Source organism: Apteryx mantelli, chromosome 21, assembly GCF_036417845.1.
Source record: "Apteryx mantelli isolate bAptMan1 chromosome 21, bAptMan1.hap1, whole genome shotgun sequence".
Taxonomy (NCBI): Eukaryota; Metazoa; Chordata; class Aves; order Apterygiformes; family Apterygidae; genus Apteryx; species Apteryx mantelli.
Window position 1 is genome coordinate 7381406 of NC_089998.1, and position 15136 is coordinate 7396541.

Consider the following 15136-nt stretch of genomic DNA (forward strand, 5'->3'; position numbering starts at 1 on the left):
ACTGCAGGTCTGTTGTCCCTCCTTCACTCAAGCTTGATGTCCTTCTGCCCATTCCTACTTCTAAAACCTTCCTGTCAAGTAAGTTTCCCCCTTGTCTCCAGTCAGGCCTGTGTTGCAGTCTGCTTTTATGTCCAAATTCGGATCAAATCAATCTGTCTTCATAGCGCTTGGAGATCAGAAAAGAGTCATAAAGGCTGCTGCTAAGAACAGAGAATTACTTTTGTGTTCTCGGTTCTGGGCCTGCACAGAAGCATCACTAGTAAGTAACTTATTTTGCCACAAAAGTGCTGGGGAAGGGGTCTAAAGTGGGGAGACAACGTTTGCCCGTTCTGTGATACATTCAAGCAAGCCTCTGCTGACGTGCAACTGCACTTCTCTGAAGAGTATTTACTGTGGCTGTGTAAGAATGGACTCTCATGGGGATGGTTACAGGTATACCCTTCCCGTTATAATCCCCTCTTGCCAAGTCTAGAAAGCTGTGGTTTTTTGGAGCAGCTTTAAGGAGAAAAAAAAATCACAAGAATGCTAAAACTGAGAAATGGGCAGCTTTGTTCTCAAAACACGCATTGCTGTTTTGGCTGATGTTTTTTTACACAGAAGAGTTAGTTTAGCCTGGAACATTCCAACCAAAATGTTAATTTGGCAATAGCACAAGCAACGGAAAACGTTTTTTTGCAAGGGGAGGTACGTACAGAAAGTCCTTCATTTTGTGTTAGGTGTGAGCCATATGGTGGGAAGCATATTTCACTGCCAAAGTTACTTAAGGTGTTGGAAGCTAAGAAGAGGAATGAGGTCTATTTTCTTCCTGTTTTTGTAGGAACATTAGGGTTAAAATTCACAGCTGTAGCCATGAAAGTGTTCTGCACAGCTCTTATCTCAGGCTTCTGCAGTGATTGGTTTACACTCTGGTTAGCACAAGACAACTGTCCGCGGAAGGTGCCCTGATCTTGGTCCCTCGTCCATAGAGGATGAACGCGCAGGAAACCAGCCAGCTGAAGTAAGAGCAGACTGCCCTTGGCAAGTGTCGGTGGCTCTGCAGTTGGCACGATAACGTGCCACGTGGCGGCAGCTCTGCTCCGCTGCTGCTTTGGCTGCTCTTTACACTGCAGTGCAAGGAGACCTGGAACAACTGAAAGATTGCAGGGCTGAAGTTAATGACTTCTGACACGCTTCAGGACAGGACTGGAACCTACCGCTTAAGACAACTCCTTCATCACAGACCCCCTTACTGCTTGTCCCAGAGTCACTTCTTGTACCTTAATAGCTCTGGAGGAAAATACATGCTTGCCTTTGCCCAAATCCAGAAGAGGAATAGGTCAAATCTCTTCTTACTGCTAGGAGTTCTCTATATATTATAAGTAGATCTCCAAGCTCCCTAAGTAAAATATATAGCTGGAAAAATATTGGGTGTAATAATAGCAAGTATACCTTCAGATTTTAATTTAGATTTAGGAAGAGTATGTTACCTTTGTTAAGTCTTTCTGTTAAGTCTGATCCCTATATAAGAAGCTAATAGAGAACAGACTGTATCCCAGGTTTTTGCTGAAGGGTAGAACTCACAAGACAATGTCTGCATGCAGCTGCTAAAGGGTAGGATACCATGTACCCCGAACAACTTTGGTTTCTCAGCCAAAACCCAAAATCAAATAGGCAGCATGCACTCTTTGAGTCAATGTATTCTTCTATAAACACTGAGCCAAGAAAGATCCTCCTTCCCCTTATATCACTTTTAGTTCCGTTTTATTTCTTGTGTTTGCATCTTATGCATCAGTTCCCTATCACAAGCCTCTTCCCCCTGCCCACACTGGATAACTGTTTCCTCTGGTTGTTTGTGTAAGCTGTGTTTTCTCCTGCACATCCCTGTTTTAAATTGATGGATTTTGAGCTCTTATGTGTCTGAAAGCAAGGCTAACACATAGAAAATACTGTGCTACAAGAACACAGGGAAAATTCATGCAGTAGTTAAGTTATGCTGCTAGTTGCAAGGAACAAACAACTCTGCAATAAAGGGAATACAGCTCTGTAAGACACTATTTCCTGCTGCTAAAAAATTTGGAGATGGGTTTTTATATCCCTTAGCAACCTGCTGTTCCCAAAGTCAACAGGAATTTTGGCACAGCAACTCCTGTTAATGAATTGTTTGCAATGCTTAAAAAAAAAAAAAATTTACAGCCTGTCAATGAAAAAAAAAAAAGGCCTCTCTGATTAAAGTCATCTCAAGGAAAGGGTGGAAGTGAACTGCAATTAACCTCTTTCCTTTTGCTGTCCATCATTCTGTCAGCATGTAGCCGTGCTATTGTGTTACAGAGATCACTTGTGGATGTTCCCGCCATAGCATACGTTCAGCTGTCCGCAGCCTGGGCCACCTCAGTGTCTGCCTTATGAAGAACACTTCTATCTCGAGGACCTAGCGTTTTCTCTATCTCTGTTTTCACTTTAAGTTGACAGTCCCGAATTGCATTCTGGATACTCTGCAGGTTCCAGTGTGTTCTCAGGAGAGCATCATCCAGTGTGAAGACACCATCACGGATTCTTCGCACCTGTGTGCACACTGCAGATGATTTCAGCTCCAGACCAATCTCGTGAACTATTTTTCGGAGGTACTGCTGAGTCTCATGCAAACAATGGATTTCTAGAAGGACAGAGAGATTCCTTCAGAAGCAGCAAAGCATTCAGACAAACCCAGACCTTGTCTGTAAATCCAGACATCACTTACAGGACACAGTACTACTGAACTAGTCCTTTCAGCACTATTTAAGGACTATTTAAGATACAGCACAAGTAAGTCATGATTTTTCTGGAGTATTGCAGGATGTCCAACCAAAAGTGACTATTTTAGAAAACAAACCCACAGATACAGGAGAGCAATACAGAGATTTAGGTATTTCAGAGTGGATAAAAACAGGTACCTTATTAAATAAGTCAAATTTGTGAAGAGTAGGAGATAGACTCCAGAAAAGCAAGCCAAGCCTAAGCCCTGAACATTACATTAAAATATTGAGATAAGGAAGAATTTTCCTCCATAGTTCTCACCAACTCATTTTGCTTATGTCACTAATAAGAAACTGAAGTTTATCAACTAATTTCTAGTAAGTACTTGGACTTCCCTCGTACATGTTGCACCAGTCCTACCTAGCTGGAATTCTGGAAGAGTAAACTGGAGGCATCGAATTACTGTGATTATCGGAGGGCTTTTTACCATGGGGCGAATTAACCCTTTGACAGCCAGCTCATATGCCTCTTGAGTTTTCATATCAATGTTAGAATGCCTGGAAAAAGAAAAAAAGCAGACATTTAGTACACCTCTCCGATTAGATTCAAAATATCTCCACTCACAATAAAGCAGAGCTGCAATTTTTATTCTTAAAACTGCCTGTGTGTTCAGTTAAGTTTTGCACACATTTTAATGCTGCAATATATGTAACATAAGGCAGTTGGATAGCAGAGTTTGGAAGGGAGGTACTTGGTCAAATCTACAAAAAAATTTTTGTAGGTCCTAATGTAGCTAATAGCTCCAAATGTAACGAGATTTCAGAATACAATAAAGTGACTTTTTAATTGCAGCTTTTCACCAGAGTACAGAGCACTTAAAGTAACTTCTCTCTGTTCCTGTCTAGGACTCCAACCTTTAAATACTCTGTTTATGGCACAGAAAATCATCTTATTGGTTTTAAAGATTAGCAAAGAGCAGTCAGGTCAGGTCAGCTGCATTGGATACCTACATCAATAGGGCCTTATGATTTGTTCCTTGAATGACAGCGAGAATCCGTTCCAGCTTTTCCCTTGTGATATGATCTGCAAATATTAAGGTAGAAACAAATTCTCAGTTACCCATCCAGAAACTGAAAAGAGACAGAAGCCTGAAATGTGCCGTCAGGGTATTACTATCTCTTTGGCAGGCAGTCACATCTAAACAGGCTGATGAGAACCTCTGAAAGGTGCTTTCAATAGAGGAGAGTCATTTCTACTTACTCTATCGTACCAATACACCACGTAGCATAGCCTTGGACTACAAAAGAAAGAATCTCTTTTTTTTTAATTGAGTTCAAGACATTGGCTCCAGTTTCTCCTATCAGATGTTTGGAGAGTTTAATTCAATGAAAGCTTATAACCACCATCTCTACATATGGTTTACAGGGAGATCCGGGTCCCACCCATTCCAGTAGCAAGCAGTCAGGACTCACATTGGCTTTGTGTACTGCAGCTGTATTTAGCAGAGACGGACTAACAGGGCTGCACGCATGAATAAAGATTAGAAAGCATTTAAGGCATACCTTTTATTGTTGTACAGTTTACCTGATTAAATGCTTTGCTTCTAGTTGGAATGCTATTTGTTTCATGTTATGGGTTTTTTTAAACACACCAGTTCAGTTTCTTACCAAATGTTGTCTTTTCTACTAGCTTCCCTGTATCTGAGAAGTCCTCTGTGGCCTTACCAAACAGCCCACCAACAGTGTAAACCTTCAAGAAGAAGAAAGAGAGTGCAATTTATGGAAGAAAGACTGCAAGCAGTTGCACATTCTGCTGTGCAGCCGCTAGGAAACGCAGGCTATGACGATGTTGCACTAAGAGAGTGGTATACTTTGGACGTAGGGCTGGGTCTAGATGCTCGCATGAAGGATGACATACTGGACCCAGAAAAGTTCTCAAAAGTGCTGGTGGGTTTGAGACTCACAAACAGAAGCACAGTCAGCTTTATGTCAGCAACACAACCTCTTTCCTCCCTGAAGCAGTTTCTCGAGGTTCCTGCGGTCTCAGCCGAGGATTTTTAAGACGTACCACGGCTGCAGGAAAGCAAACTCCCGGCCTCCAAAGGAACGTTTATTATCGCTCCTTCTCGCTGTTTGTCCGTGCCACGCACGTTAGTAACTCGCGTTTACCTCCTCTTTGCTGCTACCGTTTCTAAGGAGGCCGGTTTGGGGCAGCGCGGCCGGGACCGAGCGGGACGGCGCCCGCAGAGCTCGCGCGCCCGCGGGGGGCCGCGGCGTACCTTAGTCAGGTGGCAGGCGTGCAGGCGGGCGAGCAGCTTGTTCCCGTGGCCGAGGCCGAGCACTGCAACGCAAGAGACAGTGCAAACCACGAGGGTCCCGGGGGCGGAAGCACCGATGCGGCGCCTTCCCCGCTCCCGCCGCGGACCTACCCAGCACCCCCGAGGCCTTCGCGTCCAGCCGGTGCCCCGCGCCCATCTTCAGCCGCCGGAACCTCGGGCCTGTGACTGCGGCGGAGGGGGGGGAAGGGGGGGAAGGGGGGTCGGCGCCGGGCTCAGCGCCCCCCCCCCCGACCCCCCCTCCCCCCGCCCCGCGACGGCTCTTACCGAGGCGGTGCTCGGCCAGCACCGGCACGCGGGCGGCCACCAGCCCCGGGGCCGCGCCGCCGCCGTCGTCCGCGGCGCCGGGCAGGAAGCGGACGTGGAGCCGCGGGGGCCGCGGCGCCGCCGCGTTCAGCTCTGCGGGACGGGGGGAGCGGGGGAGCCGCGGTGAGCAGCGCTGAAGCGGCGGCGGCGGCGCCGCGGCCTCCCCCCCCCCCTCCGCCGCCCGCCCCGCTCACCGCGCAGCAGCCGCGTCTCCAGGGCGCCGCGCACGCGGTCCCACGCCACCCCCGGCGGCTTGTACACGGCGAAGAGCCCGGCCGGGAGCCCCCGCGCCGCCGCCGCCGCCGCCATGGCGCCGCCCCGCCCCGCGCGGCCCCGGCGCTTCCGGCGCGATGCTGGCGCGGCTGCGGCGGGCGGCGGCGGCGGCGCGGGCCCCGCTGCGGCGGGCGGCCCCCGGCTCCCCAGGCAAGTGCCCCGCCGCCCCCCCGCCCCCGCGGGCCTCGTCCCGCTGCCGGCAGCCCCGGGCGGGGCCCGGCTCTGGGGCGCCCTCGCAGCGCCCGGGGGCCGCGGCCCGCAGGCCCGGGGCCGGGGTGCTTCTCGCCCCGTTTTTGGGTGCCCCCCGCCTCCGCGAGCGCCCTCTCCGCACCCAGGTGACGCAGCCCTCACCTGGGAGCCCCCAGGCCCGGGCAGGGGGCTGCTCCCCCCCTTTTAGGGTGCCCGGGACCTCTGCAAGCGCCCTCTCAGCCCCCGGGTTACGCACCCCACCCCAGGGAGCCCGCAGGGCCTCTGCTTGCCCCAAATTTTGGTGCCCAGCACCTCCACGAGTGCCCTCTGCGCACCTGGCTGACGTACCTGTCACGAGGGAGCGGGCAGGCCCGGGTAGGACGACTGCTCCCCCCATTTTTGGGTGCCTGGCACCTCCACAAGCGCCCTCTCAGCCCCCAGGCGATGCACCCCTCGCCTGGGAGCCGGCAGGGCCTCTGTTCCGCCCATTTTTGGGTGCCCAGCACCTCCGTGAGCGCCCTCTCAGCCCCCAGGCGACGCACCCCTCGCCTGGGAGCCGGTGGCCCCCGCTCACCCAGCCCTCCGGGGCTCATCTCCGCAGGCGGGGTACGGCTGAGCCATGCGGCACCCCGGGCGGCTGCGGGGCGCCCCGCGGAGGACGGATGCGCGGAGGAGCAGGAGGGGTGCTGCCGCCTCTACCCCGGGCACATCCCCACCAGCCCGCTGCAGAAAGCGCTGCTGGCTGCTGGCTCAGCGCTGACGGCTCTCTATGACCCCTACAGACACGGTAAGCCGAGCCAGGGTGGCTTTTTCCGCTCAGGATCCTCTTACTCGCATCCAGCCACTCCTGCCCTGTGGCTCTGCTGGGAGTTTCTTGGGGGATTTTATTTCGCCTCCTGTCGGGTGAGACATCTACTAATGGGGGAAGTGCAGGGCGAAGACCTGCCCCAGGGCAGGAGACCATGGAAGAGAGGGGTGAAGGATTCCCCCGCACCCCCTAAGCATCTCCTGCTGAGCCCGTGGTCCTGACCAGCCGCATCCCGCTCCTTGTTCTCCCAGACCTGGAAACGGCACCTCGTGCCTGCTCTCCTGTGCCTCCCTGTGGGTCAGGCCAAGCCGCGTAGCCCTGAGATGGGCAGTCCATGGTTAGCGTTAACCCTGGGCACTTTCCTTTGCCACAAGCCTCCTGCACGGTCCTGGCCAAAGTGTTGCCTCGTTTCCTCACCTGTCAGATGAGGACAGCTGGGTGTTGTGAAAATAAACATGTCTAATGCTGCGTGTCTGCTGCTCTTGGGTCACTGCCTGGTCTCCCTTTCAGACATGGTGGCAGTCCTCGGGGAGACAACGGGTTGCCTTGTCCTGCCGAGCCTGCGAGACAAGATGAAACACGACCCTGAAGGTTACCGCATCCTCCAGTGCGTTCCTCCGCGTCCGTCTCTCTGCGTCCGTGGTTTGTGGTGGGGAGGGAGGCACCTGCCCAGTACGTACCTTGGGCTCTGCGAAGGGAGAGTCCTGCACTCCCTGTCCTAAAAGGGGCACGGGCATTTTGTTAGTTTTAACCCTCCAGGTTGTTTATTTTACTTTATTTTAACCATCACAAGAGCCCTATGGCAAGTCTAAGGGCAACAGTGCAAAAGCCACAGGAGCCCAGGCCTATTTCAAGCACTGGTGTCTGTCTGTTCTGCTTTGCTGCTGTAACTGGTAGGCGCCTTCTTGCTTAGCTGTGATAAAACCCACGGATGTGGTGGTTTTTCTCCCCTGTGTCTGCTGCTGCATCCCCTTGCATTGAAGACTTCGTCACCTGCTGGTCCCCTTTGCCTTTCGACACCTCTGTACTTTCTTTCCAGGTGCCCATGGCACCTCCCTAGGCGATGAAATAAGGGTGCTTCTCCTGGTGTTTTTGTTAAGTATGGATCACCTTTGCTTCCATGTCTGCAGGGAATTGTTGAGCGTAGCCAGGCTGGAGACCAGGAAGGACAGCATGAGCCTCTTATTAACCCAGATCATCTTACTGCTTATTTACTTTCCTTCTCCCTTCTTGTTATTTGTTATTCCTGCTGCCTGTGGTACGCTTGGTTCCTGCTGTACCATGAACTCGCTGGGGGAAAAGCTGCCTTTTGTTGTATGTTTGTGCAGGGCAGCCTGATCCTGCCCGGGGCGCTGGACACTGACCGGGCAAAGCGTGCAGAGCGCCAGGAGAGGGGGCTGAGCCCTAGAGAAACTGCTCAGGGAGAGGACAGCGAGACACCAAGGAGAGAGGAAAAGGGAAATTCCCACGTATTCCTTGCCCCACTGGTGTTACAGGGATTTGCAGCAGTTTGATTTGTGCACGCACATCTTTTGTTTTGTTTTGTTTTTTAATCCTCTAAATTGATGAGGTTCCTTTGACACTGACAGTACAAGGAGGTGCCTGCAGCCAGGGTCAAGCTCTTGCAGGTCCTGCTTATCTCCCTGCTGCCTCCACTCCAGGAGCTGAGCAGCTCCTCGATCCACTGCAAGGCTTTTACGAGGGGAAGAGTTTCTTCTGTGGACAGAAGTGAAGGAGCTTTTGTTTAGTTCCAGGGCTTCACAGTACCTGTTTGCCAACAGCCTGGACAGGAGACCTGTCTGTGTCCAGCCGCCACGTGGCTCACGATGAAAACCCAAGCAGGAGAGAAATTCGATCTGCGTCCCCTCTTCAGGGTTGTTCCTTTGAAGTTCTGGCTGCTTTGCAGGGGCAATGAAGAGCCTGCTCCCCGGCCCTGCTGTTGCTGTTGCTCTTGCTGGGGGGCTGTGGCTGGCTGCCAGCCAGCAGGGCAGCATTTCAGGGTCACCGTGCATAAAAGATTGATGCTTTTCCAACCGGAGTTGCTGAAGGGGAGCGAGATGAGAGCTCTGTTCTTGCCAACGCTTCAGGCAGTTCATTTAAGCATTTTGTGCCCTTGTGCCAGCGATAGAAATGAGGATGGTGCTATCCCTGCAGGGAACGATCAGGATCCGTGCAAGGAAAATGCCCAGGAAGGGCAGAGGCAGGGGATGGGGGTTTCCAGGACCTGCTTTTCTCCAGGTCACCCAGGTGCCAGTGTTTCACTGGGAGACTTAGTGACTTGCTTTTTGCTTTCAGGGAGCGGCCTCGCATCCGCCTCTCCACCCTGGACGTGAACAGGCTGCGGGGGTTGCCGGATGGCACGTTGGGCCGAGAATACATCCGGTTTTTGGAGGACAATGTGAGTGCGGGATTTTGCAGGGCACAAATGGCTGTAGTCGATCCCTGTGCCAGGAGCATGCGTGAGCACCAGAGGGAGCTTGGAGTCATAGAGAAGGAGCCCCAGAAATTGAAAGGGGTTAATGAGCTGGGACTCAGGAGGTTGGGCTGTGATGCTGGGTGTCGGGTGACGGTGGATATGTCACCGATGCTGCGCAGGCCTTGCTTTTCATCTGTGATACTGACTCAGTCATAAATGTCTGGAAGATGTGATGATGGACGGGGCTGGAAACTGGTGTTCGTTAGAAAGCGAGAGCAGAACCTTGAGTTTCAGAGGGGGCTGAACTGGTCCTCTTTGGATTTGCAGAAGGTTTCTCCAGACACGCGGATGCCAGCCAAGTTTGTTGATGATGAAGAGTTGGCGTATGTGATCCAGAGGTACCGGGAAGTCCACGACCTGATGCACACCCTCCTGGGCATGCCAACCAACATGCTCGGTGAGCGGAGGTGGGCCGGGAGGGAGGGGGAGCACAGAGCTGAGCAGGGAGGCAGGAGGGGGCTCGGACCAGCGCCAGGGCTCAGAGGCCTGTGCTGTGAAACCCCAGCGATGGTGCTCGGCCACCGCTCCTGGGGATTGGACAGGCTGGGCAGGTTGGACTCCCTGATCCTCAGCCCAGGGAGGTTTGCATCATCACTGCCCTGCATCGCTGGTGACCGAGAGGCCACGGGCCTTGGACATCTGCCCTCCATCACCTTTTCCCTGCTGGGAGAGGCACTTTCAGAGCCTTGGGCACAGGCGGTCGCTGCGTGGGTGGGTGCTTGCAGCCCAGCAGCAAGGGTGGCACCGAGGGAGGGTTTTGCAAGCTCCGAGCAAAGGCAGAAGCGTGGGGGCTTCCTGGTTGTTTCCTATCTGCACGTCCCTGTGCCCTTTCCTCTCCTTTCGCGTGTGACTCAGTAGCGAGTCACGGGCTGAGCCTTGCTGATGAGCCTGTGGGAACCAGCATTTCAGGTCTCTCTTAAGCAGGCTTTGGCTGAGATGTGGCGGTATTTGGAAAAGGTCTTTCCCAATGCAGAGATGGGGAGAGCCGTGTGGGAGGATCGGGCTGGTGGGGAGCTTTGCTAAGGCTCTGAAGGAGCCAGGCCTGCCCAGCAAGGCCTTTCCCAAGCTAGTGGGGCGCTGGCTGTTCAGTGCTGCTCTCCCAGGGCCTTGGGCCATCCCTTTTGAGGGGCTAATGCATGATCTGTCCTGCCCTGCCATGGGATCAGGCTGCGGCTGGAGCCGCAGAGCCCAGCCGGACCTAGGGGCTGGGACGCGCTCCCGAATCCTGCTGCGTAGACGAGGGCGACAGATGTGCAGCCGCCCGTGTGAATGGGGCAGATCTCGCAGCCCGCTCCCTGTGGCTGCGCAGCCCTTGCCCCGTGTGCCGGGCCTGCTGACCGCCTCCCCGTGTCCTCCCAGGGGAGGTCGTGGTGAAGTGGTTCGAAGCCATCCAGACAGGGCTGCCCATGTGCGTCCTGGGCGCAGCCTTCGGCCCGGTTCGTCTCAGCGCACGGTAGGCACCGACGTGATCCGCTGGGGAGGGAGTCTCTGCCCCGGGGACGTGCCAGCCTTGGTGTCCCCTGAGGAACGAAAGGGTGACACCGCTAGCCTGCAGCGGGGAGCCGGACAGGGATCCCCACGGGTACCTGCTGCTCTGCCGCTGTGGCCCAGGGGAACGGCGGTGGCGGGACGCTTGGCTTTGCCTGGTCGCTGAAGCGCGAGATGATGCGGCAGAACGTGATTCTTCATCTGCTTCCAGCGTTCCTCTCCCGTGGCCCTGTCAGCAGCTCGCCTCCCTGCCGTGCCGGGCAGGGGGAGGGATGCCCAGCTTGGCTGCCTGCTGCCTGGGCACATGCTCAGAGCCAGCAGGACTCCTACCATGCTGGCAGCCCTTCCCTGCCCCAGCACATCTGCTTTGGTGGCTCAGCACAGTGTGCGGATTACGGATTAACCTGTGTTCTGCTCTGGGGTTTGCTGCTGACTGTGACCTTCCCAGCCCACTGTCCTCTTCTGGGCTCGGTTTCCCCTGTGAGATAAGCAGCAGGATTGCTAGAAGGGTGGAGCGGCTTGTGGTGTGGAGGGTGCTGTGGGCGCGTGGGGTTGGCGTCTGCCTGGGATGGGGACTTGGAGAAGCAAATCAAACCCTTTCTGCACTTTTTGTTCCAGAAAGCTGCGGGTCCTGGCTACGGAGCTGCTTCCCTGGGCGATTCAGAGCGGGCGCAACGCCAACTGTATCCTCAACATCTACTACGAGCAGCGCTGGGAACAGACAGTGGAGTCCCTGCGGGAGGAGATTGGCATCTTCCCTCCCCCGGCTGTTCGAGTGTGAGAGCTCAAGGATCGGGGAGGGGATGGGGGATCCCCAACTGGTGGACAACCCCCTGCAGCGTTTCATCTCCTGCCGCTGCAGGAGCACAGCTTGGCTCTGCTACCAGCCACCACGGGCCTGATGGCTGCGTTTTCCCCTGTCAAGAGCTGGCTCCCTCCTGTTGGTGGAGGCCAGGTTGCACCTCCCTGTGCCATGGCAGAGCTTGACCCCTTCTGCCATTTGTGATTCGGTGGAGCGATGGCAAGTCCCGCTGTGCCTGTGTCAGCTGCGTTTGGCTGCTCGGGTCCCCCTGACAGCAGCGCTCTGAGACCGATGCTCCGAAACACTGGGATGGGGAGGGAAGGGAGCAGAGTAAGTCTTAGAGCAGCCCTGGAGTGGAGCTAAACCACAAGCAGCCCAGGGGCGGGTTTGGTGCCTGCACCAGCGAGGGCCGATCCTGCACTGGTGCCTGCCTCTGGCCTCCTGCTGCTGGGCGATAGGGGATGTGTCTCACGCCCTGGAGACCACGCAGTGAGCAATTGCAGGAGCAGCTCGCGGATGCACTCGGGGAGCTCCTTCAGACACGGTGAACTCGTGCCCTGACACCCAGAGAGGATGTGGGTGTTGCAGGACAGAGTGTGCCGCGGCCGAGGGCTGCGCCACTCTGCCCGACTTCCCTTTTCTCGCTGCAAGCAGGCAGAGAAATATCTCTGGATGTTATCTCTGCTGGAGCTGCTGCTCGAGAGAAGATCCCGGGCTGCCGTGCCCCCCTGCAGACCCTCCCCAGCAAAGAGGCTGAAATCTGCATGAGTGCACCAGCTTTTCATAGGGATCGTCCCCCTTCTTTTGGCAGCAAAACAATGTGATTGGGAATAAGGGGCTGAATCTTTGGGGAGCAGAGGCAGAGGCTGCTCGTGCCATTCACGCTGAGCTGTGTCTGGGAGTTGATTGCTGTCGCGGTTAATTAAACGGGTCTCCAGGCTGCCACTGGCTGGATTGTAGAGCTGTCAAGTACTAGGACAGAGCCATGAGGCAGGTGGGTCTTTGTACAGGGAGGTTTGCTGTGTTCGGATTCCTTTTCGGTTAATAAAATTCATGGTGGAGCTTGTAATTCATTATCCCTCTCCTTCCACTCCCCCCACCTCCCCTGCCGATCAGGAGATCTGACGTGAAACCTCATCCCTGTTCTGCTCCGGCCGGGCCCGTTGTTCTTTGTCCGTGGCTGCAGCCGGAAGGAGGGCGGCAGGGCAGGCGTGTGCCGCGCGTCCCCAGGGAGCTCGAGCGCGGAGCCGGCTGCGCGCTGCCCTGTGCTCCCTGCGGAGCCGGGGTGATGCAGGGCCAGCCTGGCTCGCCAGTGCTGCCGGCTGCAAAAAACCCTGCTCCCGCCCTTAGATCAGCGTCTTTGCAGCCGAGGTTTGCAGGCGCTTGACTGCTCAAACGCTCTCTCGCTGTGGTCGTTGCACAAAGACCTGGACGGGGGAAGAACCAGACTGTGGGGGCAGGAGGGGTGCAAGGCTGAGGGGTTCCTAAACTCCTGATCCTGGTGCTTTGGGGAGAGGGAAGAGGCTCTCACCCCTCTAGTGAGGCAGCGGCAGCGCGTTCGACTTTCCAGGGCGATGCCGCAGCCAGAACATCCTGCCCGAGCACTGAGGCCGTCGACCCGGTTGCAGCAGCGTGCTCTGGGGCTCCCTGCTTTGCTCTCGAATCTCCGCTCGGCTCCTCCGGTCTCCTCTGGCTCCCCAGGAATGGTCCCCCCCTTGCTCCCTTCTGCCCCTGACTCGCCCCTAGCTGCCTCCCAGTTCCAGCTTCTTCCTCAGCCCACCCCACCACCCGCCTGCTTTCTTCCCCTTCCAGACCAGGGCCGTGCCTGGTTCCCAGGGCCTCCTGAGTCAAGGCCAGGGCTGGGCCCCCTCCCTGCCTAGAAATGCCCCCCGAATCGAGTGGTGGCAGCCGTACGCTGGCTGCGGCGGCTCTCAACGCTAGGGCAAAGGCCTGGGATTACCGGGGCATCGCTTGTGAGACGGGAGGATGCGTCAGCCGCTCCTCGCCGGGCTGTGCGGCAGGGCACGGGGTGCACGTGAGCGCCACTGCCTCCGTTTCCCGCGCGCACGCCGCCGTCCCGCCGGGCAGGGAGTGCCGGTCGCTAACAAAAACGCTAGGCCACAATTTTAAGGTTATTTCTCATAGCTTAGGAAATACTCTCCTATTTTTCAGCCATGAGCTACAGCGAAGGAAATCCAGGAAACGCTGGTCACGAAACGGAGAGTTTTGCTGCAGCCTGGGTTTATTTTGAGCACGCGACACCCTGCTGCCTCGAATCGAACCGCCGGAGGCAGTTCCTCGCCGCGTTTGCACAGGGCTGGCCGTGACGGGCCGCGTGTTGCGCGGGGTGCTGGTGCCAGCATTATGTAAATGGGACGTAATATCATTTTAAACCTCGTCTGCTCGGCAGGAGCACTGAAGTGTGGCTGCAGCTCCGTTTGCCGTGGCCACTGCTTTCCGAGTCCGTGAAGATAAAGGCGTGAGGCAGGTGCAACCAAGGGAACGAGCCTGGAGGATTTTGACAGGTCGTACACAAGCCACAGCAAAGTGCATTTTTTTCGGTATGTGTTTAACCGTGGACAAGCGGCAGCTCTGTGCCCGGGCGGCCGAGGGACAACACGGTGCCGGCCCTCGCTCTGCGGCCAGGAGCGTGGTTTGGGGCACCGGAATGGGGGCGGTGATGGAGTCAAAAATACGCTAGGCGTCCTGCGTCCGTGTTGTGCTGGCTTGCTCGGAAATGCGAGGCTGCGTGGGTTTTGCATCTGGGCAAGTAAAGGTTTATTTTCTTCCCAAACAGTATACAAACCCCATCAAACACACCCTGGGTTTCACTTCCAGGCCTGGAACAGCCTCGTCCTACAACATCCGGGCCACATCTGGTCCAGCTCCTTGTGCTGACATCAGCACAGCTGGCGCAAGCCTCGGCTCCTCCAGGAAAACGGATGCGGCAGAGGAAGGAGAATCGGCTCCTTCCACGTCCCTCCCGCTGAACAACCGGCATCCTGGCGGCATGGTGATCCCCCAGCGCCCCGGCCCACGGGGTCGTGCCTCCTGCTTGCTGCTGGGGCTTTTACATGCCTGCAGCGTGGAGCTGGGAGAGGGCTGCCGGGCAGACGCGTGCAGGGAAAGGGGCTGGAGGGAGCTGAATACTGATGTGCATGTTTACGCACATGCACACACACATGGATTTTTTTCCCGTTGTTTCCCCGTGAAATTCTTGCCCTTGAAATGACACATTTTAAAAAAGGAAACACCTCCTGCTGCAGGAATATCCCCCCCAGCACTGCATTTAAAAAAAATCTGGGGAGGGGACCAGGCTTCCCCTGCCTCTCTGCAGCAGTACGGGGGGGGTTTCAGCGGCGCCCCCGGCCCGGCGAGCGGGCCCGGCTCCGGGGGGTCCCGCGGCCCGAAAACAGCCGCTGCACCCCGGCCCCAAAACACGCGCCGCGTCGCCGGCAAAATGCGACTCTGGTGGGACTCGAACCCACAACCTTTGAATGACTCCCGTCACCACGCTAGAAGTCCAATGCGCTATCCATTGCGCCACAGAGCCGTCGGAGAGCCCCGCCGCCCTCGCCACCTCTTCCCGCCGGCGCCGCCGCCCGCCCGGCCCGGCGCCGCCCGCCCCCACGCCGGGGCCCGCCGGCAGCGGGAGCGGGGCCGCGCCGGGGGCCGCGCCGCCACCGCGGGCCGCAGCGGCGGCGCCGGGCGGGACTACAGCTCCCGGCGGGCAGCGCGGCGCGCCCC

The 15136-nt window shown here is 56.2% G+C and overlaps 2 protein-coding genes and 1 non-coding gene across 3 annotated transcripts; 1 reads left to right on the top strand and 2 right to left on the bottom strand.

The window, feature by feature from the left end:
* Window positions 1-532: 532 nt before the first annotated feature.
* TRUB2 (TruB pseudouridine synthase family member 2) lies at window positions 533-5662 on the bottom strand. The gene is made up of 8 exons (XM_067308808.1): window positions 5548-5662; window positions 5315-5446; window positions 5141-5215; window positions 4991-5052; window positions 4380-4461; window positions 3723-3795; window positions 3133-3269; window positions 533-2632 (listed from the first exon to the last, which is right to left on the bottom strand). Exons 1-8 carry the CDS (start codon window positions 5660-5662, stop codon window positions 2343-2345), a joined length of 966 nt encoding a protein of 321 aa, XP_067164909.1. The 3' UTR covers window positions 533-2342.
* Window positions 5663-5703: 41 nt separating this feature from the next.
* Window positions 5704-11463, top strand: COQ4 (coenzyme Q4). Its single transcript, XM_067309360.1, has 7 exons — window positions 5704-5776; window positions 6417-6602; window positions 7134-7230; window positions 8919-9021; window positions 9367-9496; window positions 10459-10552; window positions 11206-11463. Exons 1-7 carry the CDS (start codon window positions 5704-5706, stop codon window positions 11366-11368), a joined length of 846 nt encoding a protein of 281 aa, XP_067165461.1. The 3' UTR covers window positions 11369-11463.
* Window positions 11464-14852: 3389 nt separating this feature from the next.
* Window positions 14853-14942, bottom strand: TRNAR-UCU (transfer RNA arginine (anticodon UCU)). The gene is given in 2 exon segments: window positions 14853-14888; window positions 14906-14942. It is a non-coding gene; the product is annotated as a tRNA-Arg (tRNA).
* Window positions 14943-15136: the final 194 nt, after the last annotated feature.